Source organism: Chrysemys picta, chromosome 7 (assembly GCF_011386835.1).
Source record: "Chrysemys picta bellii isolate R12L10 chromosome 7, ASM1138683v2, whole genome shotgun sequence".
Classification (NCBI taxonomy): Eukaryota; Metazoa; Chordata; order Testudines; family Emydidae; genus Chrysemys; species Chrysemys picta.
The window spans coordinates 116,823,291-116,849,039 of NC_088797.1; the positions used below are offsets into that span (position 1 = coordinate 116,823,291).

The 25,749-nt window shown below is 44.7% G+C and overlaps 1 protein-coding gene and 1 long non-coding RNA gene across 21 annotated transcripts in view; one reads left to right on the forward strand and one right to left on the reverse strand.

Annotated features, from left to right (window-relative positions):
- The window catches only part of ABLIM1 (actin binding LIM protein 1), a 314,331-nt gene that overhangs the window by 180,963 nt on the left and 107,619 nt on the right, over positions 1–25,749 (forward strand). For all 20 annotated transcript variants that reach the window (XM_065552432.1, XM_065552417.1, XM_065552421.1 and 17 more), the window contains 2 exons: positions 17,446–17,572; positions 19,007–19,100. In XM_065552432.1, coding sequence (XP_065408504.1) covers positions 17,446–17,572; positions 19,007–19,100 — 221 coding nt within the window. The remainder of the gene's footprint in view (positions 1–17,445; positions 17,573–19,006; positions 19,101–25,749) is intronic.
- LOC135972801 (uncharacterized) lies at positions 11,772–14,318 on the reverse strand. Its single transcript, XR_010589326.1, has 2 exons — positions 13,885–14,318; positions 11,772–13,204 (listed from the first exon to the last, which is right to left on the reverse strand). It is a non-coding gene; the product is annotated as an uncharacterized LOC135972801 (long non-coding RNA).

Below are 25,749 nucleotides of genomic sequence, written 5' to 3' on the forward strand. Positions count from 1 at the left end.
TGTTTAAGTATGTTCCCATACAGACAAGACACGGCCCATGATTTCCAAAAATTGGAAGTTACCAACTCACGTAACCAACTTGCATGCACAACTGTGGTAATTACAGTTACTCTTTTTGTTTGTTTGATACTTGTCCCCATTTGTATGTGTCCCTGTCCCACGCCTAGAATGTAAGCTCTCCGGGGCAGTGATTTTATTTTTTGTTGCCTGTCTGTACAGTGCCTAGGTTGATGGTGCTCTGAACCTTGACTGGGTCTTTAAGGCCCTATTGTAATACAAATAATACCCCCAATATCTAATAAGCACCTGGGAGAAAGGACATCATTTACAGTTTCAGCATCCCTGTTCCTTTAGATAAGATATGATAGAGCTCCCAGTATATATACATATGAGACCTCCAACAAGTCTTCCAGTAAAACTGGGATCAAATAATTTTACATACCTGATATGCCTGAGGTTAAATGGAAGCTGGAAAAAATCAACAATCACCTCTCTTGTACCCTACCTCCCCTCAAAAAACCCAAACCCTTTCAGGTCATATTTCTACATAACAAAGAATAAAAAGGAGAGAACTGGTCCAATTATTAAAATTTCATTTGTAGGTCACCATTAAATGTTGACTTTCTGATTATAATTTTTAACACATTATACCCGGGATTTAACCTGATTGATGCTGTCAGTGTCCTCTCACAAGTAATTTCCCTTTTATTATGTATTGAGATAGCTGTCATATACTCAGCAAAATGCATGGGTTGGCTTATTCACAGGCATAACTGCTGTTTCTTCCCTTACAGGTTGCTAGTCTGAACAAAATGTAACATTTCCCTTTAATTGTAGCCACAGTGAAACGTCTGCGACTAGAATTTTTCAGTGTTTAGCCACATTCTGCCCAGGATTTTCAAAATGTAGCTCCTTCTGCTTCTTTCTCAACTTGTGAAAGCAAGCAGCCTTGAAATTTCCTCACAATTTGAAATTTGTTGTAAGGACAAATATAGAACTTGAAAGGGAAGATATATGCAAGCAAAGGGTCTGCAGTAACTTTTGCTTGCAAAAAGGATATTAAACAACATCCAACTTGTGTGGATGATTTTTTAAGTTCACTCTGAGAAATATCCTTTGATTTCCTAATGCGTGTTAAAAGCTGCAGTGTTTGAGTATTGTGCAAACCCTTGGCACACAGACAGCCATGCCTCAGAATAAGACAGTGGGCCCAATTCTGCCTCAGGATAGGCACTCACACCCACTAAAGTCAGTGGAAATTGTATCTGAGAGCAGAGCATGGCCCTTTTGGTTCTCAGAAATCTCGTAGGGTACGTCTTCACTACCCGCCAGATCGTCGGGTAGTAATTGATCTATCAGGGATCGATTTATCGCATCTCGTCTAGACGCGATAAATCGATCCCCGAACGCGCTCCCCGTCGACTCCGGAACTCCACCAGAGCGAGAGGCGGAAGCGGAGTTGATGGGGGAGCCGCGGCCGTCAATCCCGCGCCGTGAGGACAGGAGGTAAGTTGATCTAAGATACGTCGATCTAAGATACGTCGACTTCAGCTACGCTATTCTCGTAGCTGAAGTTGCGTATATTAGATCGATTTCCCTCCTCCCCCTCCCCCAGTGTAGACCAGCCCTTAGTTAACGATGTCTCTTCCAAACCCACAGGTAACATTGTGTGTGTACAGAGAGAGGATAGAGCTTGGGATCTGTTGGATTTTTAACAAGGGGCACCAGTCAATCCTATATATTCCTCTTTAATTTACCACAGCACCAGGTCACTGACTTGTCCTTGTAATGTCCTCGTAACCCTGTAGCCTTCCGTGGCTTTGCATGTTAGGAATGTAGTGAATCTGAAACTTCACCTCCCTTTTCACATTAATGAACTGACACAGAGTTCATACACAACTTCCTTTCTGGCAAGAGCCAGCATGCTCTGGACTACTAATTCTGGCGGAAGTTTTATTAGATCACTCTGGTGATCATCAGGTTAATCTATCTAAATGATTTTGGTGCGCTACACCTATGATTCTAATTGTACCTTCATCTAGGGGGATTTGCAGTACACTTCCTAGTCTTAGAAGCATTTGCACCATGTGAATTCTTTAATTAATTTTATTCTTTTGGTAACCTGCTTTCTGGTCCTTCCATCTTGGCAATGATAGAGCTGAGGATTAGGAATCTGGATTTCAGGGTTTGGTTCCCAGCACTGCTGTGTCGTAACTATGGACATATCAATTGATTAGCCTCCGTTTACCCAGCTGCTAAATGGGTAACATGAGTCCTAACTCTCAGAGCTGTTGTGAAGGTTAATTTAATCACTGTTTATAAAATGATTGAGATTCTGCAATGAGAGATGCTATGGAAGTGTACAATATTGTTAGAATTCTAACTCCTATGCACCAGGAAGCAGCGTAGCATTCTAATCGAGTGTAAGAGTCCTTACAGCTAGAGCTAGTCAGAAACTTTTCAATGGAACAGTTTTCCATTGGAAAATGCTGCTTTGCTGAAATCTAATCGTTTCTTGGCAATGTGGTGATTCTGATGGCATTTGCGACAGAAATTTTTTCCAAATGATTGAAAATTGAAATAGTATTTTGTTCTCTCTCATTTCACTTAGAGCTTCATATTTTGGCATCATATTAATGTGTTTGGACTTGATGTTAATGTACTATTAAAGATCTATAATATTTTACATTTACATATATTTAATATATTTATAATATTATAATATTTTGACATTACAAAACTAGCGTTTTCAATAAGGTTGTTTAAATGTGTCTGAATCAAAATGTTACAGAATTTCTATTCCACAAAACGTTTTGAGATTTTTGACTCTTGATCTTGATTGGGGATAAAAACAAATTTTGAACTCTCCGAATCCTGTTTTCCAACCAGGTTTACCGCCAACAGAGTCATGCCGGGCTCAAGGGACACATCTGCCTGCTCAATCTCTTGGTGTTTCCTACTGTTTTCATCCCTGTCTCGAACAGGCCGTCCCTAGGATGGCATTTTGTAGACAGATCTCTGCCTTTGACCCCTAGTCGGCCTCTAGTATGCAGGCTGTGCAGTTGTCCCTACTACTTCCGGTGAGCTAACCCCAAGTTATGAAAGCACTTTGCTAAACCTTGCTCCTTTTTATTTTTGTCTTGCCATTTCCAGGGGGAATCGTAGGATGTAGCTCTTCCTTTGGAATGCTGTGTGGCGCTCATAGCTGATATCGAGGAATAACTCAACAGTGTGGGGTTGCAACCATTTTGCCCTTCCCATGTTACTAAATGACCGGAGCCTCCTGACCCAGTCCCGGGCAGATGGGAAGGGGGCCTGGGAATGTTCTAGAATCAGTCATGGTACAGAAAAGGTTGAGAACTACTGACTGCTGCCATAGAGGAAAGGCAGTGACCCCACGGACAGCTCCTTCACATCAGCCAGGATGCTAGTGTTCCAAGGTAGATAATGTGGGGTGGAGCAAAGATTGATTGCTCAGTGGTTATTTGGCATTTTCTCCCCCTCCACTTGTCCAGCACTTCAGTAAACACAGGCTGCGAGGTGGGGTCTGGATCAAAGCCTTTCTCTTCACAGGTACAAGCTTAGTTTGGAAGCTGTCTGTGGCTTCCATCAAATGTTAAGTTCTTCCCCCTATGGCTCTAAATTGAAACCACCATTTATTAAATTGAATTGCTTTTCCTGGGTGCTTTGTATGTAAAGAGGCAGTTACTAAATGAGGATAGTTAGAAAAATAAGCATACGGGTATATTTACAACATATGTACCGCCATACCCTGTATATGCATAATGGTAGTGACAATGGCTTCATTGGCCAGGAATGCCTTTTAGTCTGTGTGCATTAGGCATGGCACAGGCAGTCCTTCCTTGCTGATGTGGGTCTTATCACTGCTATCCAGACCAGATCTCCATATTCTGAACATAAGGCTATCCTTGAAAACCACTTGACAGTTTCCTCAGGTGCAAAATCAGGGCTGATAGGCAGGAGGAACACGTTTCATCAGTGCTCTGCAGACTGCTTTTGCTTTCTTTTCGCTTCCAGGTCTAAGCCGTGGCATTGATGTTGATCTGCAAAGCCCTGTATGTCACCCTTTGGATAGTGCCTCTCTCCCTATCTATCACCAGCGCATTTGAGGGCACGTGATGTGCTTTTGCTAGCAGTTCTAGATTTGTACATATGGGGGTTTCTGGCAGGGGGTTGGTCTGACAGAGCCAGTTTGTTAATCTTCAAGACACAGTGCAAAGCTGAGCTGTTCACGTAGGCTTTTGGCAGAGGGGTGTATCTGTTTACTGGAGTCCGTCTTTTTAGCTAATATTCGGACTTGTTTTTAGTATATGTTAATGGGCCCAGAAACAATTGTGAATAGTGCATAAAAATGGTAGTCTGTATATTCGTAATTCTTTGATGTTAATGTAACCCTGCTCTGAGCCCTTTAATCAAACAATTAACACATATTTGCTCTTACTATAGTGGCATTATTCAAAGTACCAGTCAAAAGAATATTACTCCTGGGGGAATTCTGTGCCAAAAAATTAAAAATTCTGCACACAATATTTTAAAATTCTGCAACATTCTGCATATTTTATTTGTCAAAATAACACAATATAATCTCACCAGTTTCAATTATTTTTGGTCATTTATTTCAAAATACCTGTCAGCAAGTATGTCTGTAACAATACAGACAACAAAAAAGTTTGAGGAAATGTTTTTTGACAAATAGATTTCTTACTAGGCATATTAATATAGAACTCTGAGTAATAATTCATTTAAACTACAATACAGAACCGTATTTTCCGCACCTCCTCAGAAGCAGTGCAAAGGCTCAGGGGAGTCGGTGGTAACGGAGGAGCTGAGGGAGAGGGAAGTAAATTGCTCAGAAGGTACCTGGGTGTGAACTTGGAGGGTTGTTGGTTATGGGAGGGAAAAGTATGAAACAGGTATTTTGGGGGGTTGGGGAGGGATTGTCAGGGAGCTTCCCCTATGCAGACACTGGCTGACCCCTAGCCTCTCCCATTCAGTTAGGCACATCTACCCCTGTCCCCAGGGGTTCCTATACCCCCATGTGTCCTTGCACCCCCTTTCCACATGTGCAGTTCCAGGAAAAGGTTCCCCTGAGTTGAGTGTGGCAGTTCTGGGAACATTGGAAGCTCGGTTGTCACATTCAGGAAAAGTATGTCAGGAACCCAGGGGCATGTGGGAAAGATAATTAGTTCCAGGCATGGCATGATGTAGGTCTTGGATTGCTGGTGTTATCAGGATTAGAAAGCCTGTTTCTCGTTGCTGCTGCTGGAGATTAGACCTGTTTGGGTTAGTGTTCTCCAAACACAACAATGAAAGTTTACTCAAGATAGTCTTCAGAAGTGGTGACACAGAGGTTGCTGTGCTGGGAGTAGGTGTTAGACAGAGGGGCTAGTTTGCAGTGTTTGCAACTTGTTCAGAAACAGGAACCTGTGTGAATGAGTCGGTATGATCAGAAAGGATGATATAGTGCAGCATTGTACTAGTGGCATTGTCAGTACCTGCTGCTGGCTTCTGTATCACCTCTAACTGGCCAAGGAGACCAATGGCCACTGTAGATACTCAGTGGGGAAGATTCTGGTCCTGATCCTATGTGTGCTGAGTGCCTCTTCTGAGATGCTGTGTCCCCTCAATCCTAAGGATCTTGTGGGTTTAGGTCAATGAATACCTAATGCTCAGTTAAAACTGAAATTGGTTCTGCCACCCAGATTCTAATGCACCTTTGTGCAAAACTAAATAGGTATGTGGGTGTCAATTAAGGACAGAGAATCAGGCTTAAGTTAGGAATCTCTCCTTCCTTTGGTCTCTTTAACAGCCCCAATTTTCATATTATTTCAAGGTGTAACAGCTGCCCAGAGGATGTTCAGGTAAAAGTGTTTGTTCCCACAGGATCTGAACCAGCAGCTGTTTTATGCTGAGGCTTTACATGTTGTCCCATTTACTGGGTATGTCAGAGCTGTATAGCTTGTGGCTGTTTTCAGATTTCTCCCACCTTACTCGCACTGAATGGTCTCCGACTCCACAAGCAGGTCCATGAAATCAGATGGGCTTTCGGAGCAGGATATTAGCAGAATCTGGCCCAGTGTCTGCTGTATCCCAGGCCATGAGCTGCTGCAACCATTGCCTCCTCCCATAGCTTCAAGAAACCCCATATTTTTGTTCCATGGACTAGCAGGCCTGGGAGTGCTGCAGAAGCTGAGATGGCTGAGTGATCAGAGCGACAAGGGGGTGAAGTAGTATCTTTTATTGGACCATCTTCTCTTGGTGAAAGAGATGCACTTTCAAACTACACAAAGCTGACCTGAAGAAGAGCTCTGTGTAGCTCGAAAGTTTGTCTTCTTTCACCAACAAAAGTTGGTCCAATAAAAGATATTACCTCCCCTACCTTGTCTCTCTAATATCCTGGGACCAACACCGCTCCAACAACACTGCAAACAGTGGCTGAATGATGGCAGCTAAGATCTGGGAGATGTTTACAGCTATACAGTTTGTCCTGCAAATCCACCATGCTATTCAACTAGTGGCATTACTTACTAAGAAATCCTACAGCATGCTGGATTCAATTCAGAGTGCAACTGCGACGAGAACCACCTATGCTTGGTCTATGCTACAGAGCAGTGACAGCTCCAGCTGTTTATCCCCAGGACAGAAGGGCTTTAACTGTGAGTCCTGCTTGGGGCTGACAGCTTGGATTGTTGGCCTTGGGGCAGGGGTGGGGGTGGGGTCCAGCTGTCAGGGGCAGGGGTGGGGGTCCAGCTGTCAGTGTCCCACAATGCCTCACACAATTAAATAGGTGGAAGCGCCCCTGGTGAGGTCACGCACCACCGACAGAGGGGGATATGAACAACGGCAGTAATTATGGCAGTGGCTGTATGTTGACCTAACTTAGGTCAACTTAATTTTGTAGTGTAGACAATGCCCGAGGATCTGGAGAACTGATTTTGCATGCGGTGTATTGGCCAAGTAAAGCAGGGTCTAACTCTCAAATCTTTAGCATTCTGTCTGTTTCACAATAACTTTTGAGCGTCACATCTGATCAATTCCAGAATATCAGCGAAAGTTCTAGGCATTAATGGCCCGAACCCTGTTGATTTTCGGGAAAATTGGAAGAACCAAAAGGGGGAAATGGGAGAGACAAAAAGCCCCTGGCATCTGGTTAGCACCTCTGTTGGTGGCTATAGACCAAAGAACTGGTTGATGGCAGCCATTAACAGCTTCCAACATAACAATATCCCCTATCTCAGCTCTGCTCGGTCTCCCAATAGCTAGAGTTTTAAAATGCTGACAACCTGAAAGAGAAAGGAAAGAAAGAAAAACGTTTGTGGGAGTGGGGGGGGTTGATGGGGGGGAGGGATGGGAGCACACGCAGAACCCTGGGCATAGGGAAAAGAATAAACACATACCCCCTGGCATGGACAGAATGGGGAGAAAGAGGTAATACACAGACCCTGGCAGGTGGAGAATGAGGGACCCTGGTATTGGAGGGGAAACTGGGGTGCACAAAGCCTCTGGCATGAGAAGAATGGGGACACACACAGAACCTCTGGCAGGGGGAGAAGAGGAGAAGGGGATACACAGATCCCTGGGGGGAAGGGAATGAGGCATTCTTATATGGGGAAAAAGAGGGGCATTGGGATAAAGGGGGAATGAGGGAGTGCACACTGCCCCGGTATAGGGGGAGGGGGCTATATGGAGTGTTGGTGGGAGTCCCTGAAGTAGAAGGGGATGGGAGGGTGTCACACAAGGAGAATGAGTGGGGGATGGAGGGATGCAAGGAGCCCATGGGGCGTGCAATGCACTCAGTCTATAGAAGCAAAAAAATGTGTGCAATCTCTAGTCCTAAACTCAACATCTTTTCTCCACTTTATGTTTTACAATGCCAGCATCACAAGGTTACTATACCACTGAAACACAGGGCAAGTGTGGGGTCTAAAATCTGGATCACAGTTTAGCATCTGTACTAAGCTGGAGAAAATGCTGAATGATTTCAGGTGGCTAAATATTTTGACAACTCCCAGAGCTATGTTCAGACAGAAGAGGATCCTGGCCACCTAGAATGTTCTGCATGGTTGAAGACCTGGTAAATAGTCAACCCTTCACTTCTGGAGAGCTGGCTTCCTGTGTCAGTGTCTCGACTGGCTGGAGAAAAGCAAAGAGCACCATTCTCTGAGCACCATTCTCTCACTGCCTGTCGGGAACACACAGAACTCATCAGAAGAAACAGAGGAGACTCCAGCTGGGTGACATGGCTGGGGATTATTACAGACTGCAGAGTAAGTGATTATGCTTGGCGAAGAACAGCTTGTTTCCCAGGCAGCTAAAAGGGAAGCTGGAATCCTGTGCAGCCAAACAAAGCTTTTGCTTTCATGAAGAGCCCTTCATAATCGAGGCATCACGACGCACTGACTAGTGAGTCACTGAAGATAAAGATAGTGTAGTGCCTGCACAGGCAAATGTGTCAGCCATCATGTGCTCACAGTAGCTCGTGATCAGTGGTGACCGAACCATTTGTGATGGCCATGGTTCCAAAGTGCAAGCTGCAGTCTGAGGCTTTCCAAGTTCTTCTGGGACCTCCAGTGAATGAAAGTGAAGATCAACTAAGAAAAGCATTTAATGGAGGCCGACCATCCTTGGATAGATGGTCTGGACTCCGCCAGATCCATTTTGACCAAGACACAGCTAGGAAACTTGCCACAGTGAGAAGCATTTTGATTCTCTTTTTGAGAAAAGACTGCTTTGATTCACTGGCTGTTTATCACTCAGAACAGCTCGATCAACTGGGACTTTGTGGATGCTGCCGTGGAGAAAAAATAAACATCTTTTCATATCCCTCATAGCCCCTGCAGAAGAGTCCAGAATTCTTTACTCCACTTACCTGACAGCTTCCAAGTCTCCCTCTCTCGCCTATTTACATCAAGCCTTTTTGCTTTCTCTGCAGAGAATCTACTGTTAGAGGGAGGTACTGACAATGACTAGATGGACTGAGGCTGATTTGTTAGATTGATTGCAGTGGGAGTTTTGCAAGCAGTAATACTAAGGAGTGAAAGACTAGGCTGCATGTGTATCAGTAGGGAATGAGATGTGGTGCTGGGAGAAGTAGATGTTAAGGTGACAATACAAGGGCTGGAAAGTCTCTGATGAAAATAGAAGATAAATGGATGGGGGTCTATAAAATGGAACAGTGAGTGTATAGGGAGTGATGCTTATGATAAATGTCTGGTGTGGTCAACTGGAATAGACTGGATTTGATAAAAAGTTATCAGGCCTCAAAGCACCGTTGCTTTTTTCTTAACCTTCCCAACTGGCGTGATTAGAGAAAAACTCCTACAGTCCAATGGAGTGTATTTGTATACATGTGTTTGCACTCCAATTAAAATACTCAATAGAATTTAAAGGGAATCTGTCCACTTGAAATCTAATCAGTTACATGAAGTTCCTTTCGGCTATTACACCTGCCCATGAGATCTCATCCCAATTTGATGACTTTACTGTCATGTTTCCCTATTACTTTTCATATTTTTCCTTTCCCTGTTGTTACTATGCGAAAAAACCCCACAATCAGGGAAAACTAACCCGCTACACTGGGGAAATGGTGAAAATAATTGTCTGCAAAGTGCTGTCAAATGAACCAAGTAAACAAACTGGAAAAAAGAATATTTGTTACCCCTGTTGGCTAAAGTAATCTGAGGCGATACTTATAATGATAGATCAAAATTGTTCAGACAACGTGATCTTTAACTCAGTGGAGTCCCTTTTACATTTTAAAGAAATATTAACCTGTTTATTAACAAGACAGGTTATCATTAAGTTCACATCGATTTTTGTGTTAAAAGTCAATGCTACCAGGCTGCATCATTTATGATTTGTTTCCATATTTAATCTGTTAAAAGGACCTTATCAAGGTATTTTTCATAATTTTTTTAATTGCTTTTTTTCCCCCCTTGCCATTCACAATTCTCTTTGAAGTTGATCCCAGTTTTCATCAGGAAATTCAGCTCCCTCCATTGTGTGCACTCTGCTTTTTATTGTAAGATTGCTCAGGAATGCAGGGCTGCTGGCATGGATTTGTTTTGCTTTTAGTGAAAAGGGAACTGGCACCTTTTGTTCTGACGTGGGTGGGCAGATCTGATTGCAAGATCAATGTCTTCAACACTAAACTTGGACTCAAATCAAAATCCTACATCAAAAAATCCTGCGTTTTGGTGGGAAGGGTCAGATCCATATCCTGCTCTGAACTTTTGCAACTCAGCCTCTCTTAAAAATAAACAAACGGTTTTATTATTCTGGTAGTGCCCAAAGGCGTCAGTACCATACAGATGAATAATAATTGGTACTTGGCAAACGGGTAGAGGTTGGTCACATTTTCAACCTTTCGCAATGGTATCCCATGTGAGTTCAATAAACATGCAAAGTCCTAATGAAATTCTTGCATTTTTAAAACCAGAAGAAGTTGTTAGGCATTGCCTTATTCTGTGGTTAATTGTTTATCTGGAAGATTCCCATCACGGTGCTTTGCCAGCTTTCAGGAATAAGAAAGCAAAAGTGATCAACCTTCAAGTGCCCCAGGAGTCCTGTTGGGAGTACAGTAACTCCTCGCTTAATGTTGTAGTTACGTTCCTGAAAAATGTGACTTTAAGCAAAACAATGTTAAGCGAATCCAATTTCCCCATAAGAATTAATGTAAATAGTGGGGGTTAGGTTCCAGGGAAATTTTTTTCACCAGACAAAATATATCTATATCACACACACACACACACACACACACACAGAGTATAAGTTTTAAACAAACAATTTAATACTGTACACAGCTATGATGATTGTGAAGCTTGGTTGAGGGAGTGAAGTTAGAGGGTGGAAGAGGGTGGGATATTGCCCAGGGAATGCCTTACTGCTAAATGATGAACTAGCATTCGGCTGAGCCCCCAGGGGTTAACACATTGTTAATGTAGCCTCACACTCTACAAGGCAGCACGAATGGAGGGAGGGGAGACAGCATTAGAGACCGAGAGACACACCCTGTGTGTGGGAGAGAGAGAGAGAGAGATATGTGCATTGCCCCTTTAAATACGCTGACACTATATTCTAAGTACATGGCCTTTAAAAAGATCAGGAAGTTGAGACAGCAGCAGCGGCCAGCTTTCTCCGTCCTGAGCCCTGTTGTCTCCCCCCGCTCTATATGGAGAAGGGGTAAGCGGGGGGCAGGAGTAGAGGGGAGGGGGACACCCTGATGTTAGTTTCCCCCCTCCCCTGCACAGCAAGCAGGAGGCTCCAGGGAGCAGCTCCAAGACAGAGGGCAGGATCAGCACAAGGCAGTGGAGGGAGGGACAGCTGAACTGTGGGCAGTTGGTAGCCTGCCGGGCAGCTGCTGCACAGGGAACTTAGGGGAGCGGGGAGCTGATGGGGGGCTGCTGGTCCACCCTGTTTCCTAGCCCCTACCAGCTAGCTCCAATGGACTGCTCTTCCTGCAAGCAGTGGTCAAAGCAGGCGGCTGCCAAACAACGTTATAAGGGAGCATTGCAGAACTTTAAACAAGCATGTTCCCTAATTGATCAGCAACGAAACAACGTTAACCGGGACGACTTTAAGTGAGGAGTTACTGTATCAGTACTTTACCTGGGTGTATGAGAGCCATGTGAAAATAGTCAGCTCTGCAATATGATTTCAGTGCTGCTATTTACTGCTACTCATCTTAGCCCTGATTCAGCATAATCTTTAAGCACATGTAATTTTAAACAGCGAGTGAAGATTCCAATGAAGACTGTTTGCTTCCTTTATTTAATTTTTTTTAAAGTAAAAATGCACACTCTGATTTATGTTCCCCCATGCTGGTGCAGAAGGGTGTCAGTTGCATGTCTCTCTACCAGCTGATGCCTTGGCACCTGACCGGGGCATGGATTCCCTTGGGATCTCCACAGTAGGGGAGCTTCAAACTCCAACCCTTGGGGCACTCCGCTTGATACCGGCTGCCAACTAGTCATGGAACCATCGTCCATTCATCCAGCCCATACTTCTTTAACTTGCTGGCAAGGAGACTGTATCAGAAGCTTTGCTAAAGTCAAGGAATAACACGTCCACTGCTTTCCCCTCATCCACAGAGCCGTTATCTCATCATAGACCGCAGTTAGGTTAGTCAGGCATGACTTGCCCTTGGTGAATCCATGCTGACTGTTCCTGATCACTTTCGTCTCCTTTAAGTGCTTCAGAATTGATTCCTTGAGGACCTGCTCCATGATTTTTCCAGGGACTGAGGTGAGGCTGACTGGCCTGTAGTTCCCCGAATCCTCCTCCTTCCCTTTTTTAAAGATGAGCACTACATTAACCTTTTTCCAGTCATCCGGGACCTCCCCCCGATCGCCATGAGTTTTCAAAGATAATGGCCAATGGCTCTGCAATCACATCAGCCAACTCCTTTAGCACCCTCAGATGCAGTGCATCCAGCCCCATGGACTTATGCTCGTCCAGCTTTTGTAAATAGTCCTGAACCACTTCTTTCTCCACAGAGAGCTGGTCACCTCCTCCCCATACTGGGCTGCCCAGTGCAGTAGCCTGGGAGCTGACCTTGTTCGTGAAGACAGAGGCAAAAAAAGCATTGAGTACAATAGCTTTTTCCACATCCTCTGTCGCTAGGTTGCCTCCCTCATTCACTAAGGGGCCCACACTTTCCTTGACCCTTCTTGTTACTCTTAACATCCCTTGCTAGCTGCAACTCCAAGTGTGATTTGGCCTTCCTGATTTCGTTCCAGCATGCCTGAGCAATATTTTTATACTCCTCCCTGGTCATTTGTCCAATCTTCAACTTCTTGTAAGCTTCTTTTTTGTTTTTAAGATCAGCAAGGATTTCACTCTTAAGCCAAGCTGGTCGTCTGCCATATTTACTATTCTTTCTGCACATCGGGATGGTTTGTTCCTGCAACCTCAATAAGGATTCTTTAAAATACAGCCAGCTCTCCTGGACTCCTTTCCCCTTCATGTTATTCTCCCAGGGGATCCTGCCCATCAGTTCCCTGAGGGAGTCAAATCTGCTTTTCTGAAGTCCAGGGTCCATATTCTGCTGTTCTCCTTTCTTCCTTGTGTCAGGATTCTGAACTCGACCATCTCATGGTCACTGCCTCCCAGGTTCCCATCCACTTTTGCTTCCCCTACTAATTCTTTCCTGTTTGTGAGCATCAGGTCAAGAAGAGCTCTGCTCCTAAAAAATTAAAATAAGATTAATGGAGATATCCTATCTCCTAGAACTGGAAGGGACCCTGAAAGGTCATTGAGTCCAGCCCCCTGCCTTCACTAGCAGGACCAAGTACTGATTTTGCCCCAGATTCCTAAGTGGCCCCCTCAAGGATTGAGTTCCTAGCCCTGGGTTTAGCAGGCCAATGCTCAAACCACTGAGCTATCCCTCCCCCCTTGTTGGTTCCTGCAGCACTTGCACCAGGAAATTGTCCCCTACACTTTCCAAAAACTTCCTGGATTGTCTGTGCACTGCTGTATTGCTCTCCCAGCAGATATCAGGGGGATTGAAGTCCCCCATGAGAACCAGGGCCTGTGATCTAGTAACTTCTGTTAGTTGCCAGAAGAAAGCCTCGTCCCCCTGATCTGGTGGTCTATATCAGACTCCCACCACGACATCACCCTTGTTGCTCACACTTCTAAACTTAATCCAGAGACCCTCAGGTTTTTCTGCAGTTTTATACTGGAGCTCTGAGCAGTCATACTCTCATAATCTCTTGTGCAGACTCCCCGGGGGCGAGGTGAGTAGTACATTCAGGGGTGCTTTCCCCCCCCCACGAGGCCTCTGCCAGTTGGTATGGTGGCAGAAGCCAGAGCAGAACTGGGTGACCTCTTTGTGAGGTCTACGGGAGATATGGGTATACTCACTGGCAGATTTCTGGGAAGGCAATCCAAACAGCCTTGGGTGAAGTTTGTATGCAGCATGCTCAGGATTAATGCAGCAGTATCAGCTCAGAGCCCATCACGCTGGAGTGCTGCATGTGATGTGAGCAAGCTGTGGGAAAGCTATGCTGCCATTGGTCAAGGGGAGGGGAAAAGAGGAAAAACCCACTGCTTAATTTAGACAGTGACAAATGAGTTGCTGTGCAGGATGCCTCACTCTTTGTCAGATGTGGGGAGTGATGCAGAAGCTGCAAAGGCAAATGTATTTTCTGTCCAGATCTTCACAAGCGGAGCATCGTGGATGGCAGCTCATCTGTCATTACTAGCCCAACGTACAGCTTCATAGGGCTCTCTAATGAGGCTGTACACGGTGCTTGGGGAATGAAGATCTTAACGATGTGTCACTTTAAAATGTAATCCCTCCCCCCCACTGCCCTCATTCAGGCAGACATTCATGGTATGTTTCAACAGCCCTTTTTCTCATACTTGCTTTAGCTCTCTGGACACTTCAGATGCGGTATTGTTATGGACTATAAATATTATGGAGAGTAAATATGTAGGGGCGTATCTTTAGACTGAGCTGGCCTAGTCAGAGCGCATGAAAGAGACGAGGTGTGTTGGAATAGGACCCCTTTGTTAGGAGGTGCAGTGTATGGGAGCTTTCGGAAACCCCTGCATTTTATACCACTGTGCAGAAGATGCAAACATCTGGCAAGCCACGCTGAGAATGAAGTGATGTGTTTAGCTTGTGTTGTGCAGAGAGAGGGTGACACTGATCACTCCTGCCCAAAGCCTGAGTAATTGGACTTGTGTGGGGTGCTAAGAGGGGGTTAAGGGGAATGGAATTGCAACTCCTCAACCCTGTGGGGCTGCAGTGTAACCTTTCCACAGCCACTACTGGGTGTTGGTGCCACTGAATCCACATAATCATGGACCCTGCAGCCTCAATGCCACTGTAGCTCTATTACATGCTGGCCTATTTGGGACCAGTGTATAGCCTAGGCTGTGGCCGATCATGCCCCCGTGTGGCTGCGGAGCCCTTGCGTGAACCCCCCACGCTGTTCTGTATTTCACCCAAATTCGTTGCCATACGTTACACAGGCACTAGGAGTGAGTGACGCTTGTTTGTAGAATTTTCGTGAACAAATGGTTTCCTGCCCTTAACCTAGTCTGTATTTATCTCCTTTCTATTCAAGTACTATCTGAGAATTGCCAGCTTTCTATATTTACGACCAGCTGTTTCACCAGAGGAGATAAACGTTTCTGTTAACAGGGCAACTATAGTCTAGTAGGCTGTTAGCTCACTGTGACCTTACTCAACAGCTCTATGGCATCAGATGAATGGAGCTAATGATGCTCACTCACCTTTATAAAGCACTTTGCGATCTGCAGAGGGAAAGTCCCAGATAAGTATGAAATGCATTTGTTCTTTTATACTGACAACATTAGATTTCAAATGTTTCCGTAATCTGAAGGGGCCTGATCCTGAGCACGGCCAAGCACCTGTAATGCATATTGTCTTCATTGTGGTCAGCACATCTTGGCGTTTTGCTTAATTGGGCAGAATGGATTTTCTTCTTCTTCTGATAATGATAATAATAATAATAAAAACTTACTGCAAGTCTAGTGCAGTGCTAGGATAGGAACAGAACAGTCTGAGAGTTTTGCCTTATCCAGCCTCCGGAAGGATGAAAAAGCTAGAACTGCTGGTTAAAAATAAGAGGTGATAAGTGAGTGGCATTTGTACATTAAAGCTCAAAAAAACGGATTCAGGTTTATGGGGTGGCGTGTTAAATGGCATAGAGAATTGGAGGGAACAGTTACTGGCCATCAGTTTGTCATTCCCATGGTGTCTTTTCCCGGTTCCACTCCTTACACTTTGTCCTGTGGGGCAAAGTCATCTTGATGTTGCATGTCTTTGCTACACAATGTCAGGAGGCTCAGACATGTGTTACCATGTAAGCATCTTACACTGGTCCCAAACTCCCCCCGCCCCCGTGTCTCTCACTCACTTTCTGGATGGTAACAGTGTATAGCATCTGTTTGGTGCTTTCCTTTGCTTGGACTATTATCCAGAAAGTTAATAGTCCATTTCAGTGACATGGGGCCTGATTCTCCTCTCACTTTCGCCAGCATAACTCTGGAGTAACCTCATTGCAGGCCTGGATTTACACTGGGGTAAAACTACCATTGTCAGAGTTGGTTGGGACTTCTCAGGCATCCTCTATCTATTGAGCTTGCACACTGAAGATCAATGACCTTTTTGAGATGCCTAGAGATCAAGAGTTTAACGGATTGGGTAGATATTCCTTCAGCTTCAGTGATTGGGCTGAACTGTTTTCATTATTCTGTTAATGACACTCATGTTCAACTGCTCGATGTCATTGTGAGGATGTGATATTCAGCTCAGGGTGTTAAGGTATCAAGTTAGAACCCAGCACCCTCCAATACAATTTCCAGCCTCTTTCCTTCCCTGCAGCTTTCCCTGTGTCCATCAGGTTTCTCTCTCATTCTTACTTTTATGAGCCTTCTAGCCCTTCCTCCACCAAAATTGCGCCGGGGGGGAAGTCTGCAACTCTTCACTGGGCCCCAGCATATCATTTTATTCAAATCTCAGTGCCCACTGGGGTGCCCCTTATAGGGAAAGCTTTGACTGTTTTGGATTTGAATGGAATGGCAACCCTGAGCCAGAGATCTACAACATGATGCGAAACACCATGGCATCTCTGAGATAGAGGGCATTCAGTGCCATTGCCTGGGGCTCTCTTTGCTTGATTCCTGCCATCAAAGGATCTCACTATATCAGTGCTCAGTGTTGACTCCAAACATAGAACCGAAGTTCTCATGTAAATGTCCTTTTTTGTGCATAAGGAATGCCTATGGGAGTTGTTCCTTTCCTTATGTACAGAGGAGGATACGCCCTATTATACTGCAATTATTGCCAAAGCCTTTGTTATGTTATCTAGCTGTAAAATTTTTGTCTTTTACCACTCCTGAATCTTTGAAAGTTTTGCTGCCTACCAAGAACCCATTTAACGTTTAGTGCTTTGCTGCCATCTGGAGGGGGGAAAGTAATGCCTGAGAAGGACGACTACTGAGGAGTGTTTAATTTTAGATTAGAAGCAGCCAGTCCATGCCTACTATATATAGATTTCTTTAAGCAACAGAGACTTTGCTGATGGCAAAAAAAACAAATAAACGGTGGCTCCTCTTGAAGACATTCTTGTGAGTGAAAGCATATTTTGTTAATTTGTAATAAAATCTGCAGGCTGACTGGACTGGCTGCAAATCGTCATCAAAGGTGTGACAGTGCCTTCTGTACTATTCTTAGGTATGCTTGTTATGGAGCAGAATGCATCTGTGGTTCCTTGTTCCCGGGCTGGGACCTTGGGGGAGGAGGGGCATGCTGACCCCTATGGGAATGTAGGTGTCTCGCATTGCTTGTAATGACCCCTTCTGGCTAACCTAGGAGTGGTGTTCGTTAGGTAGGTTAATGAAGATTAATAAAGCAACTCACTGACAATGAATGTACATATTTATTTGCAGATTGTGCTGGCTGTGGAAGAGATATAAAAAATGGCCAAGCGCTACTAGCACTGGATAAGCAGTGGCACCTGGGATGCTTTAAGTGCAAGGCATGTGGCAAGGTCCTGACTGGGGAATACATCAGCAAGTAAGCAGCCTCCTATGTCTTTTCTGTTGCCTGGCATGAAATCCATCCTTACTTTCCAAAAGTACAATGCAGAAAAATTCTCCTTTTCTAATCTGCTGGGCATATCACACTTCCAAAAACCTGCTCTGTCGACACATGCTGATCATTCATGGGGTAGACAATGGAGGACGTGGGGTGGGGAGCGAGCTATAGACCCCACCCCCAAAATTTTAAGAATCTCAATAATAAATAAAGGAGACAACGAGTTTGGAACACGTGGCGCTTTTCTCACTTTATTAAACGTGGACAAATTTAGTTGTTGAACAGCTATTATTTTTTTAAATTCTCGACCCCTCAATAAAAAAAAATTCTGTGCCCTGTTGCCCATCACCATGTGCACTGAAATCCTCACTCATAGTAGGAGCAGAATATTGGAATTGGGACCCGAGGGGAATTTTTCCCTGTAAGCTGGCTGGAGCAAGTAACGAAAAACAGTGATTTAACAGTAGTTGGTAAAATAAATACTATGAGCAGGAGGGTTGCATGTCTCTTTCTGGTCAAAGAGAGGGGTGTGTGAACACCCCCGTTGTGTTTCCAAGGCACAGCTTTTTCACCATTTTGTCCAGTTATTTTCAAGTTGTGAACTTGAGAAGAAAGGAAGAAACTGCACATCTCTCACTTTGCTAGAACAGAGACCAGACACATTGATGTGATTGACCTGACACTGTGTTTACCTTCCCCAGATTAGGAACTAATGAAGAAGAAAGTTAGGAGCATACCAAAGCAAGGGAGAAAAATCCAAGAGAGAGTGCTTTAGCCGCAAGATGGAGGGAGTCTAGCCAGACCCCTTTCAAATATCTAGCGGGGGAGAAAAAATATAGGGACACTACGTTTGTGACTGATGCAAACCTTTCATCGCTCGTTTTAGTGGGCACAAATATAAACAGGCTGGCATCTATGACTAATTAAACAAAGGAACTTGTAAGATGGTGCCTGATACCATATAAATTCTTTAAACTGGCTAAGGTGTTTCTAATTCATTCCTCAGTCATGATGCTACTGATGCTCAGATGTGTCTGTATTTATACGCTATTAAGATTACCAAGGATTTATTTACTGAAATGGATAGAGGTGCAGCAGGCTCATACATGCGTATGATAGATTATTGACAAAGGGTTGGATCGTCATCTTCTGTAAAGGGGCATAGCTCAGTTGATTTTACACCCATTGACACCAGCAGAGGATTTGTGCTTGAACGTCTCTTCTTTATTCTCTGTGGCAATTTAAATGTTGATCCAAATGGTGCTAACTGAAATGCCTTTTCATTTGAGCTGCAAAATAGCTACTTTGGTTTCTGCCCCATTCACCTCTTGCTGTCAATGGGCATTTCCACTAGGGACAAGGGAAGAATACAAGCCGCGTTGTAACTTGTATCGTCTGGATATTTTATTTCAGGGATGGTGCCCCTTATTGTGAAAAGGACTACCAGGTTCTCTTTGGGGTCAAATGTGAAGCATGTCACCAGTTCATCACCGGGAAGGTCCTAGAGGTAAGTAATATATAATCTATTGCTTAATAGCTGGGTTTACCCACCAGACTGCAGGGTATACAAAGAATTTGTTCTGTGGGATTTTTGCCATTGACTGCAGAGTTAGCCTGTTGCTAAGTGCTTTGGAAAAATTCCAGCTCCCCGGGGGGGAAAAATGTGTAGGTGAGAACTGATTGCCCTGGTTTCTGTGAAGATGTCAGTGAGATGATTTTTTTGTATGGTACTGCACAAAGTGGGTGGTGAGTCTATGTCTGGAGCATCCTTGGTAGCTGGGGTGAGGATTAGAAAAAGTACTGAAGGAGACGCATATGGGGATAATAAATGTTCTCTAGTTGACAGCTGTGAAGAGCGGTAGGAACACTAGGTTTCTATTTTTTGGAAGAGAGGAGATTGAGATAAGGTGATAGGCATGATATTGAGAACATGAAAGGGAGGAATATTCTTGAGAGGAAGTTAAATAATTTAGGTACGAGAAGGCACAAACAGAAGCCAGGATTTCCACCCAAACTATCCCTTCTCCTGAGTCACGACTATATGAAGGGGAGTATGTCCTCAGCATGCTCCTCAACCAGATCTGGGTGACTCTTGTTAGAGACGCATCCCCTTGCTGCTAGAAGTGTTCTTAGTCTCTCATTGGCAATGATGGTAGCCCTTAGAGTTGTGATCCTTATACTTTGGCACGGAGCTCTCCATATAATTGTAGAGATACTTGGTGATGGAACTCTGCCAAAAATTCAGAGGACCCTCTCCAGGGCAGGACACACTACTGTTTAGATATGAGAGGCAAAATTGATTCCTGACTCCATGGATCCATTTAGGAAAATAGATTCCGTGTAAAGAAAGAACTGGTTCAGATTAGGGTTCAGTTCTTGATCTGAAGTACATGGCTTGGGTTCATCTTTAGCTTCAGTATCGCTTAATATTTAATGTTACCCGAAAATGTGCTTGATTTTTACTTTGCAAAGTTAGTTGGTGAAAGAAAGAGGGCAAAGAATTCCGAAAACACACCACTGGTTAGAAGTGTACATGAGGACCTGGTCATACAGTTCCTATGAGTAACAAAATGTCTGCCCTTTAGACTACATCCACATTATGAGCTGGTATAAATAGCAGTGTAGCCACAGTAGCATGGGTAGCAGCAGCAGAGGCACAACTGAGCCATACTGAGTACAAACCCACCTGAACTGGGTCAGCCATGTCTCCACTGCCATTGTCTGTGCCACGACAGCTACACTTCTGTTTATACTCATGTTAGCTTGAGAAGAGCTAGCATGAATATGTGTACTCAAGCAAGGGACCCGCACCCCTAGTTCATAGTGTCGTCATTACAGCCATAGAGATGAATGCAGTGAGTTGTAACCCACTGTTGAGGGGGTGTTATATGTCTTCCCCGATCTGCAGAGGTTGAGTCTGTTACAGCTCTAATTGAAGCACGGCTCAAGCTTTTAGCACTGGAGGTCTCTGATTCAATCCCTGGTGCGTTGGCCAAGATGGCTGCCATCGCATAAGGGAGCCAGAAGACGCTTAGACACCCCAGGCACTTGTCAATGCTTCAGTTAAAATGAAATCTTTTCTTTATTCAATTAGTCAGACTCTTTGTCTCCCTCCCTTCTAATATGTGCATGATCCTTTTGGAGACCCACCTGGATAATTAGTGAGAAGAGAATATGGCCGCACTTGAGCAGGGAGAAGGGCCCTCTCATTTAAATATGCGCTGATAAAGGAAGTGTTGGATTGAGAAATGCTAACAGGAGAAAACTGTGAGATCTGGAACTTTATAAATTAAAAAACCCTTGGATAGCTTCCTTGCTGTTACTGTATAAGGGATACACACAAACCGTGTACAACTGCTGAATTTGCTCAGTGGCACTGTGACCAAAGTAATATAGGGGAGGCTGCTGGAGGCTGACTAGTTTGTAAGAATGAGCTACCTTTCTTCTGTATTGTTCAAAACAGGCTGCCTTTACTGCGATGACTGTGCATAAGGGAAGTTTGAGCTCAGATCATCTTGGCTTGAAAATGCAGCATCCTTCAGAAGAAACCTGCCTTTCTGAAGGAACCTTAGAGTAGCTTGAGCTAGACTGTGCCTTAAATGAATGAATTCCTTTGAAAATGGTGGCTAAGAAGCTCAACACAGCCAGGCCTCAACTGTCCATCCAGACCTCACCTGGGCAAGTTGAAGTCCTGGCTTTCGCTCTGTTGGAGTCTGGCTGTGGAGGATGGAGAGCACTAAGGCCATGCAAATTTTGTTCCTGAGGTTGGTTTCTCTCATGGTGACTTTGGCTGCATGTTTATTATTGAAAATAGGAAATAACATTCAACTGAAACAGGAATCAAAGAGGAAGTTGAGCTGGGGCGACCAAACCATGTTTCATTTTCTAGAGCTCAATGTGTGACAAAGTACTGTTAGAGTTTTTCATTGAGCCTAAGCCTTAAGTAGTCATAAAGCCTTGCAAAAATATAGAGCCATTTGAGGGACCTTTTTGAATATATGAGAGCATTAAGCATATGTACTCAAGTTGGGATTTTGTGTATCTTTTCCTCTATCTTTTGAATACACCTTTACCCCGATATAACGCGGTCCTCTGGAGCCAAAAATCTTACCACGTTATAGGTGAAACCGCGTTTTATATCGGGTAGGGAAGGCTCCTTGTACCCTGACCGTCCCCCTGAGACCTTCTGCCCCTTAACCAACCCCTCGGCCCCGGCCCGGCACCCTTAACACGCCGCTCAGAGCAGCGTGTCGGAGCCATCCCTAGAGGGGTGCGGGGCCCGGGACAAATCAGCCTCCCTGCTAGTCTCCTCACCGTCCGCCTAGCGCTCCCGCCCGCCGCTCACTTCCTCACCGCACCTACCTGCCCGCTGCTCGCCTCCCCGCTAGTCTCCTCACCATCTGTCCGGCACATCTTCCCCCATCCACCCAACCACCGCTCTCCTGCTTGCCATCTTCCCGCTCGCCTGCCTCCTCAGCCCCCTCCTGCCTGCCGTTCACCTCCCCATTTGCCTCCTCACCGCACCTACCCACCCACCGCTCGCCTCCCCGCTAGTCTCCTCACCATCTGTCTGGCACGCCTCCCCCCGTCCGCCCAACCACCGCTCTCCTGCTTGCCATCTTCCCGCTCGCCTGCCTCCTCAGCCCCCTCCTGCCTGCCGCTCACCTCCCCATTCGCCTCCTCACCCCGCTTGCCCACCCGCCTCCTGCCCGCCTCCCACCCCTAACACGCCACTCAGAGCAGCGTGTCGGAGCCTGACCCGCTGATCCGCCGGAGCACGCGACCCCTCCCCCCCAGAGCGCTGCTTTACTGCGTTATATCCGAATTCGTGTTATATCGGGTCGTGTTATATCGGGGTAGAGGTGTACTTTTCACCTTTACCATGTTGTTTCTGGTAATTCTGTGGAAGTTTTGCTTGAACATAGATGCAGACATTGACCCAGTGCTAATAAATCAGTAGCATAACTAGTAGCAATACAGCAGGGGGCAGCTGCAGCCCCTGGTATGCAACGAATATTTTTCAAAATCCTGTATAGTCCATGAAAGTCAAACCACAAGTATGCTGTACCTCCTTCCCAATCAGTTTTAATGTCTGGTTGCTGTCAGTAAGGAGTAGACTGAGAGACTAACTGGAGACCTTCACTTAATAAGTAGTAATATCTTGCCAAATGAGGCATATACACAGTCTGCAATTAGGAGATTGGCTTAAACACATTACAGTATATTTTATTAACCTGGTTAATCCACAAATAAAGTTCTTCAAATCTCATTGTAGAAACGGAGAGGCATTAAAACACTCTCCATCAACCAACGGCACTCAAATGGAGTGATTGACCAGTTTAGATACACTAATTAGTGATGCTGAACAGAAACATTGGGCTAAATTCCTGGCTGCTGCTAAGGTCCTTTTGCACTGCTAGAAAAGCATTGTTCTAAAGGGGATGATGCTCTTAAATCAGTTCGGGAGGGACTGGGGGGGCTGATAAGAATTCTCCTAGCCTATCGGAAACATTGGCTGACATAAACCTGGCATAGCTTTTTCTCACCCAGCTCTGTGTCCCTGTCTTCTCCTCTTCCCTCCACCCCCCTACTCCGCCTGCATCGGGCATATCGTGGCTGGTTACAGGCAGGGAGATAGTGTTTGGGGACACAGAAAAGTTGTGAGCAGGGACTGGGACCAAAGCAACAATCCCTAGTTGGCAGAATGGTTCCTAGAACATAAGAACAGCCATACTGGGTCAGACCAAAGGTCCATTTAGCCCAGGATTCTGTCGGCCAACAGAGGCCACTGGCAGGTGCCCCAGAGGGAATGAACAGAATAGGCAATCAAGTGATCTATCCCATCACCCATTCCCAGCTTCTGGCAAACAGAGCCTAGGGACACCATCCCTACCCATCTTGGCTAATAGCCATTGATGGACCTATCCTCCATGACCTTACCTAGTTCTTTTTTGAACCTTGTTATAGTCTTGGCCTTCACAACATCCTCTGGCAAGGAGTTCCTTGACTGTGCATTGTGTGAAAAAATACTTCCTTTGGTTGGTTTTAAAGCTGGTGCCTATTAAAGGATGCTGTTCCAGTCAGTGCAACTTAAAGCAGCCTTGTGCCAGGGTTTGTAGAATATTGTAGACCTGGTGCAGAGGGGCAGTTGACTCCTCCCTCATCTAGTGAGGGTGAATTACTCACTAGATCCTATCTAATAGTTTAATTTAGATTTAGCCTTTTCAAATAGAGATTAGTATTTTCCCTGTTTTCTTTAGCAGCATTTTTTTCCCCCCAGCAAAAGCAAGACCTAGAGGTTTTTTCAAGTGAGCGAAGTCAGTTGAGTTATCTCCTGCTTCCTGTGACACAGACTGGATACAAATCTTGTTCTTTCCATAAAGCATCACATTTGCATGAGCAGTTAGACTGAAGGTTGTGACATCACAGGCTAGCCAGATCTGTCCAATGGGAAAAGGCACCTAGTATTTTGTCTTTTGCATTTAAAAACAAAAAGTGGATTAATTAATCCCCAGAGTTTTCAGTTTATTTCTTAAAAGGAGGATGTGTATTATACTGTGATCTTAGAGGAATGTAATATTTCATCCCACTGAAGATGCAAGTAGCAAAGGCAGAGGAGAAATGTCACCCACCATCCATCACACACACATGAATCAGTAGGCAGCAATAGGCAGTATGCTGTCCCTTTGGAAAGCTCATTATTTTTTGCCAATTCCTGTTTCACTTGATAAAGTGAAACTGTGTTCCTTCACAGCTGGTTATGGTAAAATGGGAAGAGCACAAAAGGATGGCATAAAAACTCATTTTGTTAAACAAGTTTGATGGCATGAGTGACAAGGGCCTACATTTTTAAAAGCGCCCGCCCATTTTGAGTGCCTGCTTAGAAACGTCTAGGACCCGCAGCCCCCACTGATTTCTGTCAGACTTATGGGTACTCGACACCTCTGAAAATCAGGCCCTAGCTGTCTTAAATCTGGCACTCAAAAATGGAGACACCCAAAATTAAAGGAGTCTTTTGTACCACATTTCAGAAAGCAGCACCCCCAATCATACTAACAGGCACCTTTGGCATTTTCTGTGGAGAGACCAAGTACTGAATGGATGAGGGAGATTGAATATATCCAGCCTTCCCCTGCAGCTGATCTCTTAAGTCAATATTGAGGTGTATTGTTGGAGGCAGTGATGCAGCTGCTGGGAGGGTGACCAGACAGCAAGTGTGAAAAATCGGGACAGGGGTGGGGGGGTTATAGGAGCCTATATAAGAAAAAGACCCCCAAATCAGGACTGTCCCTATAAAATCGGGACATCTGGTCACCCTAGCTGCTGGTGTCCTGATTCTGTAGTTAAATGAAGGACCCCATTTTTCCAGGCTATCCATCTGAATCACTAAATCCACTGAAAAAGAGCGAGGTGGGAAAAAAGTAATGGGTTTGCGCTAGAGAGATTTTGCTTATACTTCTGAGCTTTACTGCTTATGACCAATAGCAGGTAGCTGAAACCTGCACAATAAATACATTGAAAATGATAAATATCCAATAAGAGAGAAATCTAATGCATGTACAAGAAGTCATCAATTGTATTGTACATTAAGGATGTGTGGAGTTGTAGTCAAGGCAACAGAGGTCAGTGTTCCTCCACAGGTTTTGCTATCAGAAAGGAACCATTATTTTGGGGAAATCGCTCGTTTCCTGTTGGCACCAATGAAAAACTTTCCTTATCAGGATATAATGGTATGAAAGGAATTTGGATTGATCCTTAAAAGAATATAGACTTTCCACTAAATTGAAAGTTTTCTTAATGTTAGTGTTTTAAAGCTTAGCCAGTGAAAGATTGACATCTTGATCTTATCCTGCAAACTCCTAGGCATTTGTGTAACTCTACTCACACGAGTAAAAGTAAACACGCGCTTAGATATTTGCAAGATTGTGGCCCAATTCATTTTGCATAACCTACCACCTATAATAATACTTAGCTCTCAAAGCCCATTAAGGTCAATTGGGCCCATGTGCATGTATTTCATCCAGACATGGAAAAAACCTTTGACAAAGTCTGTAAGTGTAATTATCTCAGTTCTTCAGAGAGGGAAACTGAGCAACACACAAGTGAAGTGACTTGCCTGAGGTCACACAGCAGAACTGGTAGTGAGACCCGTGTCT